The sequence below is a fragment of the Harmonia axyridis genome, chromosome 5 (genome assembly GCF_914767665.1).
Source record: "Harmonia axyridis chromosome 5, icHarAxyr1.1, whole genome shotgun sequence".
Classification (NCBI taxonomy): Eukaryota; Metazoa; Arthropoda; class Insecta; order Coleoptera; family Coccinellidae; genus Harmonia; species Harmonia axyridis.
Genome location: NC_059505.1, coordinates 21,732,093 through 21,755,889, shown reverse-complemented (window position 1 = coordinate 21,755,889; position 23,797 = coordinate 21,732,093). Strand labels below are relative to the sequence as shown.

At 32.4% G+C, this 23,797-nt stretch overlaps 1 protein-coding gene and 1 long non-coding RNA gene across 7 annotated transcripts; both read right to left on the bottom strand.

The window, feature by feature from the left end:
• Positions 1–1,753: 1,753 nt before the first annotated feature.
• LOC123681082 (translation initiation factor eIF-2B subunit gamma) lies at positions 1,754–15,432 on the bottom strand. Its single transcript, XM_045619293.1, has 7 exons — positions 15,250–15,432; positions 10,485–10,674; positions 10,116–10,433; positions 6,785–7,000; positions 4,574–4,779; positions 4,276–4,505; positions 1,754–1,995 (listed from the first exon to the last, which is right to left on the bottom strand). Exons 2-7 carry the CDS (start codon positions 10,642–10,644, stop codon positions 1,833–1,835), a joined length of 1,293 nt encoding a protein of 430 aa, XP_045475249.1. The 5' UTR covers positions 10,645–10,674; positions 15,250–15,432; the 3' UTR covers positions 1,754–1,832.
• Positions 15,433–19,948: 4,516 nt separating this feature from the next.
• On the bottom strand, positions 19,949–23,591 carry LOC123681088. Of its 6 annotated transcripts, none has more exons than XR_006747607.1 (5): positions 23,277–23,577; positions 22,401–23,221; positions 22,248–22,343; positions 20,154–22,164; positions 19,949–19,990 (listed from the first exon to the last, which is right to left on the bottom strand). It is a non-coding gene; the product is annotated as an uncharacterized LOC123681088 (long non-coding RNA). The 6 variants fall into 6 exon arrangements; XR_006747606.1 differs by lacking the exon at positions 19,949–19,990 and having other exon boundaries at positions 20,387–22,164; positions 22,401–22,888; positions 22,981–23,221; positions 23,277–23,591; XR_006747608.1 differs by lacking the exon at positions 19,949–19,990 and having other exon boundaries at positions 20,387–22,164; positions 22,401–22,877; positions 22,981–23,221; positions 23,277–23,591.
• Between the last annotated feature and the right edge of the window lie 206 nt (positions 23,592–23,797).

The following is a 23,797-nucleotide window of genomic DNA, read 5'->3' as shown; positions in this document are numbered from 1 at the left end:
CATTCGCGACCGCTCCAGAAAAATACCGCGATTTTGTAACTGTGGTTACAGGCAACAAAACCGTAAGCGATTGGAACTGGGTTGAGTATCAGCGACGGAGGAACGAAGGAAACGAGACCATTGGGATACCTAGACTATTTGTGGACTGTCCTGTTGAATGATAATTCATTGTTCATTGAGTTTCTACGTTTTTCCAGAAGAACGTATGCAAGCATAACAACATTCTTTTCTTGCAAGCATAACAAAATCATAAAACCATAAAATTTTTTGGTGGCTCAGAATAACAACAAAGGTTAGAATCTTCGAAGGGCACCTCATTAAAAACAGATGGTGTAAACTTCAGTGGAAATAATACCATCCTCGGGTAATCTTAGTATTACGTGAAAGAAATTATATCTATGTGTATTGCTGAAGACGTGGTATTCAATGTAAAACCTTAATCTACATTTACCAAACCTCGTTCAAATATCCCAAACCGTTTCGATGTTAAGTTAAGTCCGGTGCCGGTACGCCGTAACTATCGTTACTTTGGAACCGGTTACTTTACGTTTGTGGAACGCGCGACTACGTTACTCAAAAATACCGCTCCAAAATCGCGGTATTGAAATACCGTCCCATCCCTAATAGGTTATATCACATTTAATTTTATATACATATATCAAAAAATTTTTTTCAATTTTTCCATCAACAAAATGAGGATTAAAAATTTTAGAATATTACAATGGAATATAAGATCACTACACGTTTTACTTCTGGAACTCTAGATACAACTACTTACTTCAATACAACATATCCTGCCATATAAATTATAATATATTTAGAGAATGGTGCAGATGGATATGCAAAAATTGTGAATATGGATCTGTTCACTACTATGAAATGTTATTGGTCAAAAGTTGACTGAGATCTACATCCAAAATGCCGAAGTGGTACGGCTTTAAGTCACGTCAAATCGTCTCCTCTCTATTCTCGAGTAAGTTTATGAACGCAGCCTGGTAACATGTTGAGTAACTGACATTAGTGACAGTGATTTTGGGACGAAATTTAAATTTCAAATATAGCAATAATAGAAACTGAAACATATACGTTTATTAACATTCTGAAATGTTACTCTGATTGAATTTCCCATATATTGAAGAATAAAAAAGTAATAATATCGTAAGCAAATTTGGAAATCGATATTATAACAGAAAATTGCCTCTCAACATAATGTAATCTTCAAGAAGGACCACAAAACCTATTGCTGTCAAGAAATGCAACCCATCCAGCAGAGAATACTAACGTTACCAAACTGATACCTATCAGTAGCGGAGCAACTCACGCTACCGATCTTTCTGCTGAACGCGCCCATTGTGAAAATGAGCCTTTATACGATCAGATTTGGAATATTTCAACAATACCTCTTTTATACGAAGTGAGTCAAGCTTTGTGACTCACTATAAATTTATTAGATGAAAACACATATGAAATGACCCTTCTTGCCTCTCACAACCTCCAGAGCTACAGAGTATAATGAAAATACTAACGAATTAATAATATTTCTCATAAATAACTATGATTCTGTTTGATGAGGATACCATAGATGGTATTGAATGAATAAATGCCAATAAAACACAATATATCAAACTATACTAAATTTTTCATTTACTAGAAATTCTTTAATTCACACACAATGATGAACCATGATTTGTATATTGTATGCCAAAATATGGGAATTCCAGGGAAGGTATAAGGATATTTCCAAAGAATAATGAATAATTGAGTTTTTAATTCGTTCGAAAATTAATTTCACAGTTACATTAAATATTTTATCACAAAAGCTTGACCTCCTTTCAATTATTTTCTTCTATCAAACGATCAGAATTGGTTAATATTTCATTACTATGCTTTGATTCTTCAGGGATAATTTGATTACATCCAACAATACAAGAGTTAAGTTGTGCTTTTGACTCTATAACTGTATTATCTGATATTATACAGTTTTCTAAAGCTACCCTGTAAAAAAAGAACCTCATTAGAATGTATACATTTGTTGTCATATATTTAGAGTATTTAATAAACATTTGACCTCCATATTACGAATACAGTCTTACCTAAAAACCTCTTTGACCAAGATAAAACTGTAAATACCTACAGCAGTTGGGGGCGAAATGCCAAGTGAAATGCTTGAAATAATAGTAATTGTAGATATCCACTTTAATGAATTTTTCTACATTCATGCAAAAAGCAAAACTTCATTGAACTATATTTAGTGGAAAAAAAGTTCTTTATTGCACTAGTGCAATAAAGTTTTTATTGCACTCATCTGTCATTCTACTTCAACGTGCTGTCATCATGACAAACATAAACGTTCAGACCCACTACATATTTATCAGATATGCTGTGAGATTGGCAATACGTTTTAAACAGTTACATATTTTATATTATTTTGTATTAATGTTAGCAGCCAGAGATATACAAACAATGCCTTCCCGAGTATAACTCCTTAATCAAAACTGATCCAATTTGTAACTCATCGGACAATTTCCGTCAAGTGCAATAAACATTCACTTTTTGCACTTGTTGCATAAATAACTATTCGTGACTTTCCAGAAATGAAAATTCATCCCTTTCCAAATCATTGATTAGTTCAATCAGAGACAACAATTGTTATCTCTGTTTATCACATTATCGCTTTCTATTTTGATTATGTTGGAACAAAACGAAATACACTGGCGAGCAAAAAAAAAATTGTCACTGAGTTTTTACACTGGTTTTTGCAATAGACTCACATATTCAAATCGATTTAATAATAGTTTGCTCTTCATCTATCTTTCATTAGGAAATCAACTAAATATGCGCAAAATGCGGACATATGAATAGCCTAAATAACTTGATAAAAGAAACCATCTTTGATTAATTCTTCACGATAAATTCATCTTTTATCAGCTGCATTCAACATTGGTCATTGAAAAATTTGTTTTCTCCTCTCTGAAAGAAACAATTTTATAAAATGAGTTTACCAATTGAAGATTGTGCGAGAATAGTGCACTTGTTGAAAATGGGCTGAGCTAGAGATCTGTTGCTAGAAGAATTAGTTAGGCAATCTACAATCCGAAGAATATTGACAAGGTATCAGGAGGTAGAGATCTGTTGCTAGAAGAATTAATGTTAGGCTATCTACAATTCGAAGAATATTGAAAAGGCATCAGGAGGTAGGCAGGCTGACCAGAAGACCTGGATCTGGAAAAATCGCACATCATTGAGGGAGGACAAATTCAACAAGTCTTCAAAATTGCCATATAAATAATGATAATAATCTTTTATTTTTCATCGATCAAAAAAATCAGGTATAGAAAAAGTCAAATTATATACCATCTAGAAAACATGCAGTTACTAAACACAACATTTTAAATTTACAAATAAAAATCAAAGATTAGCTGAGAAAAATTCCACATAATGCTCGAATAGTGATATCGTACTTGAATGAGGTTGAAATTTCAACGTTCAACTGGCCAGCACGAAGTCCTGACTTGAATCCCATCGAACATCTATGAGACCAATTGGAAAGGCGAGTCAGAACTATGGTTCCATCGCCCAATAATAAATTATTGGGCGATGGCGAAGCAAACGTAAACAAGAGCTCGGTGAAACCCTTCGTGGGAAAATATTCCATAAGAGAATATTTGCATGCTCATCACGAGCATACAAAGACGTTTGAAAGATTTAATCGGAGCTAGGGGAGGTCACACAACATAGTGAAATTTTCACAGTTATGATAATTTTTACAAGTTTTTGATTTTTTCAAGAAAAAGCTTATTATTAATATACAAACCGAATAATGTTTGATTTTTCTTTGGGCTATTTTCTTTTCCCCACCATTTCAAGATTATCATAAAAATTTTAAGTAAGATAGGTATTTGAACAGTGATGATCAAGAGACCTGTTTTTTCTGCTCACTAGTGTATATCACTACTATGAAAGGAAAAAAGTTTGAGGTATTATTTTGGCAGAATGACAAAAGTTCAAAATTCAAAAACATTTCACGTTGTATATCAGCATCTATCCATGATCAATATTATTTTGTTTATTTTTATGAAAAATTGTAGTTATATTTTTGTTACATAAGATCAGGATCAGTGATTATCTAGGGCCTGGTGCCTGTTTCAAAATGTAATTGGATTGAGGACAGAAATAAAGTGTTTGTTTAAAAAAGGGTTCTTTGTTCTTTTTTCAATGTGACACACATGATGTAAGAATTGAAAAAAAAAAAAAAATAGATAAAATATATCATACCTCTCTTTTATAACCACATTTTTCATCAATATGCAATTAAAGACCCTACTGAAACTACCAATTTCCACATTGGGTCCAATAATAGTATTTTTAAATGAAGTCTTTTCGCTGAGTTTTGCATTCTCCCAAATAATACATTTGTCATCGACTTGCGTGGATTTTATATCTGCTTTTGGACTTCTCAAAACGAGTTTCTCCTTAGGGGCAATTCTCTCCCAAATATCTGCCAACTGAAAAAATAGTTCTTCAATCAACTTAATAATAAAATAATTTCCAACCTTAACTAAAAATAAATTACCTTTGAATTCATGAAATAAAACGATGCAAGAGTATTTACTCGAATACCAAAATTCTGTTTGTCAGCAATATGAGCAAAACATCGAACTACATCATCAGGGATTCTGGGATATAATTCCTTCTTTTCGGTTTTGGAATAGTTCAAAATTTCATCATTCGATTCAGAATTTATCATATGTTTCCTAATGAGTTGAGGTAAAAATTCCCCTATAATTTGAAAATAAAAATATTCCATAGAAAACACAGCACATTCATTTTTCATTACAAAGTTACAGTATAAAAAATCGAAATTGAGATGCTTGGTGTTCATTTGCTCAAGTTGGAAAGAATTTATATATATATATATATATATATATATATATATATATATATATATATATATATATATATATATATATATATATATATATGGTGTAGGGTAAGAATTTTTAATTTTTTTTGATAACCATAAAGCACATAATCATACAGAACAGAAATCATAGCAACTAATTTCAAAGATATAACTTGTGATATAAGTATAAATCTTCACTTCCACTCGAATTATCACAGAAATGGAATAAATCTAGTGAATAAAAAACCTTCATCTGTCATACCTATGAATATATAGTATTGGCACAGTCTTGATAGAGTAGGTATCTAATGTGAGGAACAGAGAAAATCCCATTAGTTCAATAATACTAATAATAGATATTCTCATATTTTTATTTTACGATGTTTTCATGGTGAAGTCATGATCGTAATTCGATCATGTTGATTACTGTTATTCTAAAAAATCAAAGTCATTATTATTGAGTTTAGAAATGAATAAATTAAAATCAACGGATCAAAGGTCGATCAAATCGACGGACGAGAGGTTTGCTGGGACTTCAGACTTCTATGACAACCATTTATTTGACGAGTCACTCCGTTTCAAATACACAATAGTCAATCTTCAGGATATACGGAGAGTTTTGAGCGGCCAGTACATTTTTGGTTTAAGGAAATTTGACAGGGGAGTTGCCCAGAAAATCAATGACCTTGGGTGGCTGCGGATGGAGAATCGTTTCAGGTTGCATATGGATTACTTGACCAGTTTTCAGGCTATTGAAGTTCATCTCCACCTAATCTGAAGAACAAATTTGAGGCTAGGAACAGCGTTCACAGTCTGAATAATAGACATCCTAATACGCTGACCATCCCTCACCATCGAACTGCAAAGTTCAGGAAAAGCTTCTCCTTCAATGCAATAGTTACATTCAATAAATCTCGAGCTGATATTCCTCGCGAGACCCTCCGCGTCTTCAAGTCTAGGTTAGGGATGGATCTGCTTAAGGATTTCTAGGCGGATGTTTCTCATTCCGTCGCATCCATCATGGCTCCTAGTTCTCTGATATTTCCATTATTTATGCAATGCATGTGTCAGAGTTGTAACTGAATAGCACCAATCACAAAGAAGTTATGAGAACATTTCACGCCATTTTCCAATTTCCTCTTATAGTTTGAAAACAGTTGAATTTATGAGCCCGAAAATGTGTCATTTTTTTTTAGCTCAAAGGTATTCGGAGATCCCCTCAATAGACAACGAATTTGGGACACCCAATGCCTAGATATCGCGCGGAGAAAGGAAGAGAGGGCAATTGACTACAACAGAGGAGTGACATACATGATGTTTGGATTGGTTTTACATATTTTACGAATCAATACACTATCATTGGCTGCAATTAAAACTTCTGCCTTCTATTCTTCATGATCACATGATCGGAGTTTCAACCTTTTTCTTTAAATGTTGGAGTCAATGCTCAGCACTGCTTCATTGCCCAAAGGCGCATCTTTTTATTATATTAGATCATTGATATATATCTACTTAAGGAAAGAAATAGATTGATTGATATTTATTATCAAACCCTTCCATCCGACTGTAAATAAAATCAAGATCGGTTATATGATTGCTAAAATTGTAGCCAAAGAATTGGATAAATTCGTTAACCTGCTTTTTTTTGTGTTCAATGTAAACACCAAAACACCTATATACTAATTTTCAAAAACTTGTAAAAAACTCATTGTTAATTTTTGATTGATGTTTTTGATTCTACAAAAATCTAATTTTCAAAAACTTGTAAAAAATTCAATGTTAATTTTTGACTGATGTTTTTGATTCTACGAAAAAACTTTCTAGATAAAATAAAAACAACAGGCATACAATTATGTGATGGGCTATGAAATTATTACAAACCTCTCAACGTTGAAACTGCTTTCTGACTTGTCAAATAATCAATAATCCACTTTTTCATCAGCAGAACTTGTGAATCCACTAGATTTGTATATGAAATACACCTTGGGTATTTGACTGATAAGGAATCTTGAACAATAAAATCGTTCTCGTAGTCACTGGTTGAGGCAAGCAGCACTAACCTATGAGTGTCCTCATCAACCATAATAATATCCCTCTCTGAAATAACAAAAAATTATCAAACGGTTTGTGGTAATCAATTATGAGAAATTTGAGAAAATTGTTTTTTAATCTTATATTTTCCAAAAATATGACTCCTCAAATCAGAGGCGGCGCAAGGCGTTGGCGATCACCAAGTGATCTGTTTCGCCTGGAGGTTTGTGCTATAAAAACATTGAAATTACTAAATTGTTTAATGACGATTTTAATTGATAAATAAATTTTAGGGTAAACTTATGTAGGGTCTTCGATTTGCTGTGCTAGAATCCTTATTTTTCTTTCAAATTTTTTTTCCTATGAGAGGAATATACAGAGTGGACTTCTTTTAAACTTTCTTCGAGATACAGGGTGTTTTCCGCAAAATATGAAAATTTTGAAGTGTTGTAACTATACAACCGCTCAATCTTTTCGGTTGATTTTTGGGGTCAGAATGTACTATGTCAACCTTCATTCATAATTGATAATGCATATCGGACAAATACCATAGTAATGTAATAAAAAAATCTTTTGTGGTCTATGAGAAAATAACAAACTGTATGTGAAAATATTTTTTCCTACAACTGCTATGGAAAATAGCGTATTCTTCACAGCTTACTCAATTTCAAAACTCTGTATTGCTCATACTGTGGGAAATATTATTTCCCACGGCACTTTGCCCACACTTGGGAGACCAATGAAATTGGGCTTTTGAGTCGTAATAAATTAGCACATACTGTCAACGAAGGCCATTTTGATTTGAATCAAGTCGATTACTTGAATTATTGAAATTTGTGCAGTTGTAGAAAAAGTATAGTGTGCAACATGTGGAGAAAGTCCTTTTCTCGCTTGTGTGTTTGCGGAACTCGCCTTTCAGGCTCGTGCCACAAACTTCCACACTCGCCAAAAAAGTTGGACTTTCCCAACTTGTTGCACAATATACTATTTCTTAACATTCATTTCTAGAGAGAACAAAAATTTGTGACAAAATGTTTCTTTTTGGGTTACCTATCAAACTTCAAAAAGAAGCGTCAACAAAATATTTGATGGTCTGCTTTGAATCAGTATTAAGGTCTGTTAACTAGAATTAACATTTTGACAATGGGTAACCAGCCACCCTGTTTTACATTACTAGAACCCATTTCCACAGCAATGAAGCAAGTGTTGTAGTTCAACAGAAAATTCATTCTGATTCAGGAATGTGGATGTTTCCTATAACCATAACGGATTCTCATCATCTTGATATAAAAAGTGGACCCACACCACAGTTAAATAAAAGAGATTAAGATAATTCCAAAGATGGTGAGCATATATAATTCTCGAATTTTTATTTCTCCAGAAAACTTAATGGTGAAGTCGCTGGTTGGTTTTTCCATATTCTCAAAATAAAGTTTTATGTTTTCTATTTACAAGAAGGCTGTAATTGGAAATAATTGAGCAGTATTTTCAATAGCCATGAGAATTCCAAGGAACTTATTGCCTCAATATTTTGATAGACGACATTGGACAAAGAAATGAATTAAGGGAAAGCAATAGACCAAGAAATCGAATGACTAATTAGTGAATCTCAAAAACACTGGCACAATTTGTTTGAGGAACAAAATTATATTACCAATTTGTTAGCTTCTCATAATCTGGCAATCACAAGGAATCACACAAAACATATCAGAAAATCAGGTTATTTCAAAGAATTATTCAAATTGTAATCCAAATAAATCCTACATTACATGAATACAAGAAACGAATTGCAAACCAATATACAGTGGACCCCCGGTAATCCGGCAAACATTATGCAGGGCAGTGTCGGACTATCGAATTTGTCGGATTATAGAGCACTGCCTAAGACCCCTATAGTCCGGATTTTTTTACGAAAGAGTACCTTGTAATCCGACAAATTACATATTTAATGACGAGAGTCAATATATTTTATACGTACATATGTATGTACTTTGAAGTACAAATCAGACTTAATTTATGTAAGTCGAATTTAGTAAATTAAATAACAATTGAGAGCTCACGTTTTATTATAAAAATAAGCATAAATGCACATACATACATATCTACCAAAATAATCAAGAATTATTAATCAAAATCATGTAGTGAATACTATATCAAATTATGAAGCTTTGAAATATTCATCAATGTCATGTCATGTCGGATTACAGAGGGCGCCGGATTAGACAGGGGCCGGATTATCGGGGGTCCACTGTAAGTATAAACCACGAAATCAATGAATTGATTACTTTGATGTCAAAGGTTTGCTAGGTTGCACCAGAGGCTGTATTAGGGTTGAACAGATGTCAATTATCTTGAGATTTTGTGATACGTCAAATGGCACAATAAAAGAGCACTTTATAGGATTTCTTGCTGTCCCTAAGACTACCGGACGGGATTTCAATAATGCCAAACTGAGAAAGTAGAAAGAAATGGCTAAGATATTCAGAACTTTTGGGACCAAGGATATGACAATTGTGCAAATATAGTAGGCATCAATAGTGTGCTAAAAACCCGAATTTTAAATATTAATATTAGGGCATTTTTCACACCTTGAGGCTGCTATAGCTGGAAGCTACTGTTGGTTGACTCCGCTCATCGTCTGTGGCAGCAAACACATTTTTTGGTTTTATTCAGAAAAATTTTCTGCTATTTTCAAGTTCCAGTAAACGATGGGAAGCAAACCAAAGTTCACAGTAAACCCTTTTATTTTATTTTGAAAATAATACATCCAACAGGCCATAAAGGCCAATTGCAGGTGTACATAACTAATTCACCTTATAAAATTATACAACAATCATACTATTAAAAAAAAAAAAACAAGATAGACACAAGATGGAAAAGCAGCACTGAAGCAGTGAAGGACGTGCTATTACAATTCTATGAGGTAGAAGAATGCATTGAAAGCTTAAAAAAACAAACAGAACAATCAGACACTCTCAGTGATTGTGTTTAAGTATTGAACGAAATACAGTACAACCGCGTTAATATGAACACGCAATCGTATGAATCACTCCGTAATAACAAAACAGAATTTTTTGTATGAACTACTGTAAGAAAAATATTTGAAAAAAATAATTTTTTTCATTTTGCTGAACACCGGTTTCTGCTGAGAAATGATTGAGGTTCTATAGATTTATCTTACCTTGTTTATTCTTTGTTTTTGGACCAGGCAGAGTCAACCCATTGAAAGAATGTGGTTGGAGATATAAAGCAACCAAGGCTGCATCTTCTGCCCTGAATTTTGTAATGACTGTGCCTAAATTTATATCAGTAAATAAATCGCAAGGTAAGACAAGCACATCAGAATGAATAAACTCATGGATAGAACGTAAAGAGTCTGCAGTACCAAAGTCCTCATCGTGGGGAATCATATGAAAATCAACATTAATATGGAGACCACACTCTTTGATTGCTTCTTCTATTTCAATCTTTTGATTATCAAGAACAACTACAATGCAATCTGAAAACAAATATTATGAAAAGGATTTTGACAAAATTAGTTATTATTCACCTTTGTATCCCATAGATTGTATTTTATATAGAATGTACCATATCAATGGTTTTGGTCCTATTGGAAGCAAACATTTTGGTTTACCAGATAAGAGTTCAGGCATTCGAGAGCCTTTACCAGCTGCCAATACAATGACTTGTAAATCAGGAGAAAATGTCATTTTGTTAGTTCTTGAATAATTCGATTTTCTCTGAAAAGAAAAAGACCTAAATAAAAAAAAAACAACAATAAAAAATTACATAGTTTGGTCTTCAATTACAAACATTTTATCGGACATGACATGCATGATTTCGATTCTTGTATATTGAGAATTTATTGAAAATAGGACAAAATTTGGATTCACAGAAAAATTCAATAACATTATAGTACTATAATTATGTGTCCTCCAAGGGCGCAATTGACGCATGAATGGCGAGCAAAAAAGCTCCTGATTTCACATCAGTGCTTTGTTGTCGATATTCTGTTTGAATTTTTATGATTTTTGACGATACGAAACTTTGTGCGAAGGTTGAAATTGTTATTCTACATACAGTGAATAAGGACAACAAACTTCACGGAGTGATGGTTTCCACATGAAGAAATAATGACAGTTTGCTATATAATAATAATAATGACTTTATTTTCACAATCAATTTTTTTTTTACAGAATATTCGCTTCAATAGGAAATTATGTGTGAAAAAAGGCTGAGTTCAGTAATGAACTAAGTGCATATCCTGTTCTACTCAACCTTCGCAAATGCTTCGTATTCCGAGATACGGAGTGTTAAATTTTTTTTTTAAAACTGACCATTTGTTAATTGCTTTGAAACCTGGCGAAATATTCAATTATGTTCATCATTGTCCGTATGCGCGACAATGAGGAAAAAATTGTCCGTCACTGAGATATATTTCAAGCTAAAAACCATTTTTGAATTCCTCGTTCGATTTATGACAAAAAAATCTCTCATGCCATTTTTCGTATGGGGCACCGTTTTTATGCAAGAAAATGAAATATCGTAACACTTATTTATAATTTGTTAGATAAATTATATATTATTAGGTAGTTCTTGATAGTTTAGTGAAGTTAAGTTGTATTTGTTTAGCATGAAAACAGCGCCCCATACGAATGGTAAGAGAGATCTGAACAAATTGAACATATTGAGTAACTTTAAGACCCTGTATCTCGAAAAATGAAGCAAATTTGCGAACTACTGTTATACATCGAACAGCCATATTTTTTCATACAGAATCACTCCCTGAAGTTTGTTGCACTTATTTGTTAACATCCTGTATAATATATAGATATCTCGATCATCGGATCTATTTTCACGGAAATATTGGGTATTTTCTTTCCAATATTCTTCTTAAATATTTTATGATTCAGATGCTGTGATAGCTTGAAATTTCGCACGAAACTTGAAATAGTTATTTAAATATACACCCAAAATCCGTCGCTTTGTGGTCACAGAATTATTGAGTAATTTTTTTACTCGATATTTTTATTGAATTTTCTATTATTCTGGTGATGCGATCAATATGAAATTTTGCAGGAAGCTTAAAATAGTTATTTCACTTTAGAATGCAATATTTCGTTTCGGTCGAATAGGTGGTTTCAAAATCATGTGAAAATCGAAATTTTCTTGGTTTTTCCGTTCGAGAGTAATCCGGACAGGCATAACCGAATTTAAGAGAGGATTCGTCATAAGTGAGTTGAATATTATCGTTCGAGACCAATCCCGGATCAAAATTCGAAAATTACAGACATTGCTCGAAATGGTAGAGCGATCAGTTGAGGAAACGAGAAACAGGAAACAGCACCGATTTTATTTTAGATATAATTTATTATGTCATTGTTGTTGGTTAGTAAACTTAGATGAGGGGTCGTCACGAGATGATCCTCCACACATTTGGCATCAATATTCGAGTGATTATTTCAAATTAGGAGTGAAACAATGTCTAGCAAGTCGCTTATAAGTATGTTCATACGCTGGCTGGCATGGGATGAGCAGAAATCGCAATACCTGAGATGCAAATGTTAGACTTCAAGAAGGAAGTTCTCTGACGGAGACCAGTCGGCATCGATATTTAGTTATATATAGACAAAATTGTGAGAAATTTGTTGAAGTAGTACGAGTATGTTCATTCATCAAACTATAGAAACCAAAGCATGTCAGAATATGGGCAAAAATATTAACCAAAACCCCACTTTAGCATCTAGCGTCAGAATTGAAGTCACCGCACACTATAGCTCTTTTGAAGAATCTTTGTGTTAAAAAAAAAACGTCGATATGGTCGATGAATAGCTCAAAATCGGATCGATAAATAGTAATAATGCATAAAATATTATCAATCAAAATTGCAGAACAGTCAAAAAATTTCAACTCTCAACCTATTTATGAGATCAACCGGCTTACAAATAATGGACAGAATTGATTTTGAAAAAATAGTACAGCCTCCATGTTTATTGGTTGACCTTACAAAACGGCTTATTCTGGTATATTCTGAAAATTGGCAGCTTTGCCTCATCGTCAACCAATGTTCTGCAATCCAACAAAATCACAGCTTATAGACCTCAGAGAGAACATGTTTTCCAAAATGTAATTTATTTAAAACATATTGAACATTTCAGTGAAGCAACTTTCAACAATAATGCTTCTTTTCCTCTTCTTCTAAGGTCGCGCCAGGTTCGTCCGTTAGGTTGGATAACACAAGGTGTATCAGATGTCGACTTCAGAGTAGAATTATTTAGGTTATTTTCCACAGGCACTGATAAAACAAGTCTACTTAGCATTACCTTTTCAGTATTATAGCCAGATGCATTGCCTCATTCTGTTGTTTTTTATTGTTTTGACGATTATCTTCCAATTTCATAATATTTTCCAAATTGTTTATTAAGTATTTTTTCATTATAATTCCCATGAATAGGGACATTCTGTAATGTTTAGAGAACAACATGAGAACCAAGGAAAATTTTCAATGATGTTAGCCAGATATGATATCTTCCGTTTGGTACTCACTTGGAGTTTGTTGCAAACACAATCCAATATGAAACAGCTCGGTGAGTTGTCACCTAGGGTTGAGGATGTTGAAATTCCAACATTTTCACTACTTGTACTCTCCAAATATTTCAGGAAAAAATAACATACTGGAAAACTACAGCTTTCTGATTCAGTTCTACCAACCAAAAACGCTATTGAAACTTGTTTTCTCAGATTACTCAAGTCAAAGAGAATGTTATTATTCACTTGACTTTCTAGCGGCATATTTCAACGTGAAAATATATTGTGAAAATTTTGATTTTTCCTTTATCAATGAACCACAATTGAGAAACTATTGAAAAAAAGAAAGATACAAATATTGCATATGTCTTCATTATATTTATGGTTTTATGATGGACTCGGTTCTTACTTGATGTTTGATTCATTATAGATAAAATAATAAAACAAAGTAATTTCTACTAATCTTTTTATTTTTTGCTATAATTGTTTTGCCAACACTTAGGCTTCATTAGGTTACATTTCGATTGATGAAAATTAATTTGTTTTATTTCTTCATTTATTATTTTACCGAAATTCATGGATCAGAATTTCAACTAAAAGAAAATTTTTGATATTTCAAAAAGTAGATCATTGTCAGCAGAGGGCAATACCAAGATCCAAAAACATTATTCGCACAAAACAAACAAGGAATCTCTTCAAAACCCAAACATTAATTTTAGATATCCAGATTTGAGAGAGTTTTTTTTCTTCTATAACTTACATCAAAATTTTATATAAATATATATTACGCCCCATTGATCTTTTCTTTCATTACATATAATACCTATAATCCTTTCTCAATTAATTACCTTCTTTGATCATTCTCATTCTAGAGACTGATTGACATCAGTCCAAATGGTTGAATACAGGGTGTACACTTTTGAAACGCCCTAACTTTAAGGAGATTATACAAGTGATTTGCAACAAAAAATGTCATATAATACATGGTCGAAATGTTGGCGTTTATTCTTCAATTTAACATTTCTTGATTTCACAGAATTTATCACTTTTTTCCATAGAACCAATTATATCTTATTCATTTCAGCATCCTCATCGAATTTGATCATATATTCCGAAAGAGCATTAAATTTGCCTTAATACGAGAAGTCATGAGTGGCAAAAGAGTTTTACTGACAAGTGTGGTGAGGTGGTGAATATAAATATTCTGAAGAGAGCGAAATAAGTCGTATCTCTCCAATCGTTTTATGAACGGAAAACTATTAATAAGAATGTTTTCATTACAGTAAAAACTTCTCCATTTAGCAGGCTTTCGAAAGACATATCAAGGTGCTTGCTACTTTCCTTCTGCTGTAATATCATGGCTAGCGTGATGACAATGAAAAAGACGAAAATACTCAAACTTTCCTCTGCCCTACTTCGGAGCTGCTTATGATTGGATATTGAAATAATTGAAGGATGGATGTTTATGTTGATTATCTGCGGTGTGAAAGAATTTTGATTCCTTGAAAATTGTCTTAATGATTTTAATAAGCGTACGATATTGTTTGTCGTAACTTGAAAAAGGAACGAACTGTTTGGAAACGTCGGCGTTGTTACAAAAAATTAAACAGTAGAATGAAATCGTGTCCAATATTCCCAATATTTTCTTATTTATGATCTTAAGATCATTCAAGGAATATTTTGAACATTATTAAAGGCAGTAAATGGATAAATTATTTAAAATGAACTCGTATAAAATTAATTCAGTATATTCCTAAACATATAATAATCTTAAAAATGAAACTTACAGATGACAATATAACCTTAAAACTCCAAGTTCAGATCTTGCTAGTTATTAATCATTAATTACAATACAATCACATAAATAACAATCTTATTCCAATAATTTTCTTCTATTTTTTTTATAATTCGTTTGTTTTCTAAAATCTATTATGAATTCATAGAAAAAATACTGAATATTTCTTTGGGAATGAAGTTGACGTATGGAAAATGCATAGAATGTTGTTAATTGACGGAAAAAATAGATCCATTTCAAGCGAAATAGTTTTCAGAATTAATGTTTTTGGATTTTCATTATCTTCTCTTCTTGTTCATGAATTTAAGAAGAATATTAAATTCACCTGATGATCGATACCCAATTTTTTTGGGAATAGGCGAATCAAGATAAGCGCTACGCCACCTGGTGACAATCAGAGTAACTATAAATGTTGCCATGGTTTGCTATGGCTCTTACCTGTTAGGTAGTCAGTCCTTTTCATTCCTCTGAGGTTCTTGCATTCTGCTGTGTGTTTGTGTGATATTCTACAAATATTTATATTTTTCTTAAATTATTTGGTAAATGTTTACTATAATAATTAATTTTAATAATGATTCAAAAGTGATGAAATTTTGCTTACTTACTAATTTTGGGTATTAGATCACGAATCCGGTGACATAAATTCCTCAATCCTGCTAGTTTTTTTTTAAAAAAATTTTAAAATTGGCTTGATGAAGGTGAGGTTATCCACATTAATAGCTAGTTTTCTTGTATTTTATCAACTGATTCTCGTTAGAAATGATTAATTAATCACATTTCAAGCTTTTCATAAAAAAAAATGGCTTTTTTTCGTCAAAAACTACTATTTTATTCATTGTTTATATCCGGTGGCGGCCATTATGTTCAATACGTAACGTCGGTCAAATGACTCAAATGCGAAATAATCTGCAACGTTGCCAGTATGCCCAGATCTTCTTGATGGGATCGGTCTTTACTTGGTAGAAATTCATATTACTAAATTGTTTGAGATTATGACGTATTATAAAACTGTATGGAAACTCATAATTTTCGCGCACATATTGGAATAGAAAATTCGGCAAGTTTATTATAATTTATATACCTATTACGAACTGATTTTAAGGTTTATTTATTGCGAAAATAAGTATTTTGGCCCATCTTTGTTAACTTGTTCCAACATATTCCTACTATGAAATGTTTGGAAAAGCTATCCAGCAAAGACCACGAGGAGATGTAAGCCACCTTTGCCAGGAAAGGATAATGGAAATGAGGAAAACTTGGGTTTTGGAAAAAAAATAGGAAAAATTTGGAACGAGCAAGAACAACATGGATAGAAGTAGAATATAGTAAAATAAAGTGAAAAATAGTAAATTACAGTGAAATATAGAAGTGAAATATACGTTGATGAAGCTAATCTTTAGATGGAAATATATAATCAAAATAAAACTAACTACTGGTACCCTCCCCTTCATATTGAGTGTCTGTGGGGGGATATACTTCAGAAATATATTTAAAGAATTCATGGAACCTATCGGTGAATTTAGGAAATTTCCGATGAAAATAATGCTCGGCCAAGTAATAAACAAAATTGTCCGAGCGCCTTCCAAATCTAGGAATATCAAACCTGATATCCCTCCAAAGCCTCTCAACATTCTGGGTATGAGCTCCAGTGTCAGGGTCCACAAAGTTTAACGAGTGGTTAACCTTCAGATGTTGGAAACCCTCATTTTCCAAACAATCATAGGATCTCCAACAATCGGACATAACAGTGGTTTCTGGAAGAATCCACTCCTTGATTATTTCCAACAAAGTATCCTGACTCCTATCGGCAACTGGAACCATGAATACTTTCTTGGATTCTCGTTCGATTCCCCCAAAAATCCACTGCCCCTCTATAATTCTACCTCGATTATATTTTCTCCGACCAAATTTCGCTTCATCTATTTCCACAATTTTGCCCGGTCCCCCTAAAGGTTCAGTATGATCGCGTACAATTATAAAACAAACTTCTCTGCAAAAACTAACCCAGTCTACAACTGTCCTTCTGCTCCATTCCATTTCGAGTTCAAGTTGTTCTTGCTTGAAACCAACCAGCCAAAATGCGACAAACTGGCATATTTCCTGGACAGACTTCTTACTTCCCGAGAAAAAAGTGTTTTTTCTTGATGTCTGAATGAAGCCACATCTCTGGCGAACTCTTCTATTTCTAGCATTTACTACAACTGTTGTAGTATTACAAACGTACTTGTTGTGTCGTTCAAAAAATTTGCACGGTTTGTTGCATTTTGGACAAATTATTACATCTGCACAATCAATCACACCGTGAACTTTCAAAAACTCTTTCAATCGATCATCATTTTCACACATAGATAAAAATTTTTTAAGAGAATACTTACATCCGGCACACATATCTGTATCCATCTTACTTACTGTATTATTACCCTCACTGTAATTAATCAAAAAACACTTCACAGTTCACACTAGCACTTCGCTTTAATAGTTCGGAAACAAACTGTTCACTAATCACTATACGGTTATCAGCTATAGACTGATTTGATCAAAAGAGCGGGAATACTTGTTGAAAAGAGCGGGAATACTTGTTGAAAAGAGCGGGAATACTTGTTCAATGAAAACCATAGATAGTTGAAACCAATTAACAAAGATCTTCACATATAATGCACTTGCCAATTTTTCAATACCAAAAGGGCCGCGAAAATTCGATCCCTGTTAATATTTCATAATCTCATTCAACTACAAATCCGATCCCATCAAGAAGATCTGGGCATACTGGCAACGTTGCAGATTATTTAGCATTTGACAGACGTTACGTATTGAACATAATGGCCGCCACCAGATGTAAACAATGAATAAAATAGTAGTTTTTGACAAAAAAAAGCCATTTTTTTTTTGGGAAAAGCTTGAAATATGATTAATTAATCATTTCTAACGAGAATCAGTTGATAAAATACAAGAAAACTAGCTATTAATGTGGATAACCTCACCTTCATCAAGCCAATTTTACAAATTTTTTAAAAAAAAACTAGCAGGATTGAGGAATTTATGTCACCGGATTCGTGATCTAATACCCAAAATTAGTAAGTAAGCAAAATTTCATCACTTTTGAATCATTATTAAAATTAATTATTATAGTAAACATTTACCCAAATATCAAATATCACGTTCCATGCTTTCCCTCAAACTGGTAATAAATATCGTGTTTGGGTGGAAGGGAAATTGGGGAGTAAAGTGCTGATGGATCGACAAAAAGCTTGGCAACTGAAACTAAAAATCGATAAACCAGTGACAAGAAATATGAAAGTATGTTCCCTGCACTTTATCGATGATGATTATTTTTATCGAGGTAAGCACTGATAGCACATGAAATTTTAGATTATATTCATGGGGATAATAATAATAATCGTTCACAGATTCCAGTTCTACACAGAAAGAATGTTTGAAAAAGTCTGCTGTGCCTTCCAGAAATCTTCCTGTTGGATCCACTACCACAAAGGAAGAACCTGAATGTTCTAGTAGTAGATCTGAAAGATTGAATCAAAGAAATATCAACAAAGAAAACTTATTGCTGAAGAATGCTCTTGTGAAGAAATCGAACCTGCTCTACAATCTACTTCCCAAGATGAAATCGAAGCTGCACAAGGTCTATTACAGCTTCTTCCGGGTCAGCCTGATTATAATGGGCCTAAAACTTTCAAGGATTTCGAAGTGCAAGTGAATACTCCTGAAGTATCTTCTTTGTGTGATCTGAGAACAACAGATAGTGCTCTGAACAGTTTTACTGGTCTCAATAATATGAAACTATAAGATACAATAGTAGAAGCAGTACAATCTATTTACAGTGATCAAAGATCAGATCGTTTAGCAATCAAGCAGTGTATTGTTTTAGTTTTAACAAAATTGAAATGTGATCTTTCATATGTGACATTATCTGTTTTATTTGGCATTTCACAAGAATTGTGCCAAAGATACATTGTCTTCAAATCTAAGGTACCTTTACACAATATTGGAAAAATTCCTCAGAAATATTTCGACATGTACTCTGAAATTTTATATATTTTTTTTCAGGGCACACTTCTCTACCACATTTTAATTATTTTAAAATAGTCGTATAATATGCCGAATATATTTTCAAAATAAATACATTTCATAAGTGAAATATTTTCAATTGAATTCTCATTATTTTTGATGATTCATTAGTCAAGCAATAATTTAATTCGATAAATAGGTATCGATATGAGTAGTTTCAAGTTACCTAGTTATATAAATTTATTTTTAGAAACATTTATCTCTTAATAAATAAATAAAAATGGATATGGGACTTTCTGTAGTATTCCCAAAAATATTCAATACATTAGCATTTGTAATATTTTGTTCGGACTGTATAATTGAAGGGTAATGTGAAATGATCAATTCAACCATTCAACTAAAGTTTATTAGTCATGCAAATAACATGTAACATTTTTATTATGTGACCAGCATTCAAAATTTCTTCACCTTCATAAACACTTCTAGAAGTGTTTGTACCTTTAAGATACCCCAAGTATTCTACTCAGTCTTGCCATTTAGACCTAAAAAAGGAACTATTAGAATCCTGTAGTATAATAGTGTTGATTGAATCGTTCACATATTATATGCACACGATTGTTATTCGTCATTTTTCGAAGTCTTCCATCCTTGCATAACTTTCAATATCACTAGACTGAACTGAAACAAATGATGATATCTACCGCCTTTACCTAAAATGAAAATAAAATATACACAGTAACACACTTGTTCACTATAGAAGTCTAAAAAGTTTTTATATTTATTGTAAAATCAAATTTTAATAACGCAAATACACACACAACTAATACAACCAAACACTCCAATGGCAACATTTATAGTTCTACGTTTGCTCACCTTGTCGCTGCATTCTTAATCTCAGATGCCTATCGATTATCAATTCCTATTGGGAATCGATTATTAGTTCAATTGAAACAACGAATTTTATGCATATCATAAATCAAGGAATCGCTGAAAACAAAATTTTAAAAAGGTCACCTAGCAATATAAACGAACTGAATAATTTGGAGAAGTAATCAAAATTTCAAGTGAATATAAAAACACGATAAAAATGTGTGATTCCTGTTGCAGTTCATGTTGTGATCCTTGCTGTTCTCCTACACTTCCTATTTCGATATATCCTGTACCTCCAGCCCCGCTGAACCACTTTTGTCCTCAACCATGTGTATATGCGCCTGTCGTACAGCCAATGTACTTTTCGAATGTCCCTTGTGGTGCCCCTTGTGGTGGTTGTAATTAGGATACCATCAACAACTGATGCGTAAATATTATAGTTCGTATCTGTGCGAAATGAAGTTATCTAATGTCCCAATAAAAACTTCTTGAATTTGAACCATTTATTTTATACATACACGAAAATTGAGTAATAAAATTCATTAGATCAAGTTATGGTGGATTTATGCACCGTACCTAAAAACTAAGGACTAAGAACCATGAACTAAACCTAAGAATTCATTGGGCGCTTTCAGCAGAAAGATCGGTAGCGTAAGTAGCTCCGCTACTGATAGGTATCAGTTTGGTAACGTTGATTTTCTCTGCTGGACGGGTTGCTCCTTTTTTTGACTGTCAGTTCTGTGGTTCCAGGTTCCATAGACCTAATATAACATGGACAGGCCCTAACGAGACTTTCACGAAGAGTTCGCGTCAGGCTGAATATGAAAGAGAGAGATGCAGCTAGATGAGTCAATGTCAAAATCATATGACCAAAACATTGGACTTACGTTTGGAAAATCTTGAATTTTTCTTTTATTCTGAATGAAACTCATTGTTATTTTGATATATTGGAATTCTAGCAATGTAAACGAGGGTTAGAATTGCTTGAAATCTTTCTTATATTAATCTATTTTCGACTATCAAAAGTTTAATTTTTGTTTGAGAATTTATGGAAAAAGCTATAATAAATAATATTTTTATTATTTATACACCAAGAAAGGAAAGCATTTTTTCCTTAGGTATGTATATAGTCTTTTCTACTACTTTTAAGGTCGTCATTTTTATCAGTCAGGGAGGAAAATGGTACTTCTACTCCTGCCGGGAGGAAAACATTTTTCCTTCCTTCTTTAGGGGCGAGAATGAAGTTTTCTATTAAGATAGTAGAAAAAATATATTTTTATTATATCGCAACTCAAAATGAGAATAATTTTCATATATTTTTATCAAGTGAAAATCGTTATATTATGTTATTATTGAGTGAAGATGATCATTCTTTCAAATGTTTGGTTGGAATAATCAATTCAATATAGACTAATTCTTAAATATAACCATTTAAAGATTCAAAATGAAAGTATACTGCTTAGTAATCACCTATTTGTGTTGTTCTATTTTATTACTTTGGCTTTCGACAACCAAAATTCTAAGTACAAATATTATTGATGGTAGAATGAAAAATCATTTTTACAAACAATTTTATCGTTTGAATAGAATCAGTTATGTGTATTACATTTCATTCTTCAATTTTGTATTACTTCCAACTAGTTTAGTTCAAGTCACTTATCAATTTGATAATAGTAAAATCTTTCAGAAAATTGTTTCCAAATAATACAGGCAATGAAAAAAAAAAAAGTCTATGAAGAATTGTATTCATTAAGTATACATTATTACAATAAATGATTTAAAAAAATGGTCCGACTTAGCCTATCAGCGCATGTGGAAGAACATCTTCGAGTCGGATTTTTCACTCTCCACTAAGGAGGATATTCACTCTTCCAATCATTTAATATCCAGGATATTGGAAAATTTCAGGATTGAGCTCTACCTCTTCTTAGTTCTAAACTCCTCCAAATCTTGAAATTTATGGATCTTCTTCTCCTTATCTCTCCAAGGATCAGTTATGATACATTCATTTTTCCTGAAAAATACATATCATAACATTATAAGTTGTTGTTCTCATACGTTAAAAGTAATTTTCAACTAAATAACAATTCAAGATACCCATTTTCAGCCTTTCAGTGAATGAGCTTCTCTAAAGATGAATTTTTAAGCCACGGCACAGAATATGTTCCTCATTTAGTATGGCAATCTAAAAAACTGAACATTTCAAACTATTTGAGCTTTAAATTTGGTTTTTCTTGAATTCAAACTTACATTATTCTTGTTTAAATCACACCTAGTATCACAAGTATTTATGGACTTGTCTGTACCAAACCAACTGTTGTGTTCTTAAGATCAATAATATCATGTCTTATTTCCATTCTATGTCTTATTGTATCATTTGGTATCATGTCTCTTTCAGATTTTCCAGCTGCTGTACACTTCAGAGCTGTATGTTATTATGTCCTAACTATTGAGTGAATTATTTTCTTATTATTCACATTTATGTTTTTAATCGATAATATCCTATTTAACATTGAGATTATTGGTTTTCTTTGGATGTTTCTCTCAGATATTACTTCGTCTAGTGTTCCATTCTTGGAAATCCTCATTCCCAGGTTTCTAATTTCTAATATTAGTATTCAATCTGGAGGAAAAATCTTCCATGGCAGCAGCAGAGGATTTTGATATTATAAACAGTTTTACCGTCTCTGGTTGCCCCATCTCTTGCTGTTTTGTCTCTGGCTGGTCCTGTTCAATTTCTTTTGCAATAATTATTTATATGAATGAATAAAATTAGGGACGGAAAATAAATAGATATTTCACATCCTTAAAAAATAAAATATTAATGTACCTTCTATATTATCTTCAAGACATTTATCTCCATAATTTAATCTCTCAGGCATATAATTGGAGAAACTGAAAATTGAAGGAATAACATCTTTTTTCAGAGTTTTTGTACCATGAATATTAATAAATCATGTTGATGAAAACGGTTGCTGCATATTTTCAACAAGGAAAAAGGGTTGAAATCAATTCTTCTTCAGCTTTCATCCACTGTTCCCTTAATTTGTCATCCTTTGGAAAACTGTGAACTGATATTTCCTTTATGTATGAATTCAGAGGGTATTAAAAGAAATAAATTCTTACGAATGAAATTTCAACTTTTGGCTTTTTTCTAATCTCGCTGTACAATTGAAGGCTGCACGAGTGTGAGGCATTTTATTTGAAAATTAGTTCTTTTGGTGCTTTGAATTTCGCAATAGCAGATGGATTCTAGAAAAACATGAGCTTTCGATTAATTTTCAAGATGAAATCGGCCTTTCAATAAGTTTCATGAACTTATTGAAATCCGATAAAGATTTCAAGAATGTTCAACACTTTTACAAATCGAATCAATCAGATTAACTATGTGTTCAATTCAGAATGAGAGAAAAATTAGCGATTTTCTGAATGTGAGTTCAATGTTTTAAGTAATATTCGATTCAATCATCTTTTGAATTGGTAATATTTCTTTTACTTCAGGTAGAAAAATTCTCAATATTTTTCATGAGACTAAATAGAAGCAAATTCGGAATAATATTTTTATTTCGAAAAGGATTATGCTACAGAAAATTTTCATTAGATAAAAGAGAACATTCATTCATCCATGATTATCGAAATTCAAATTT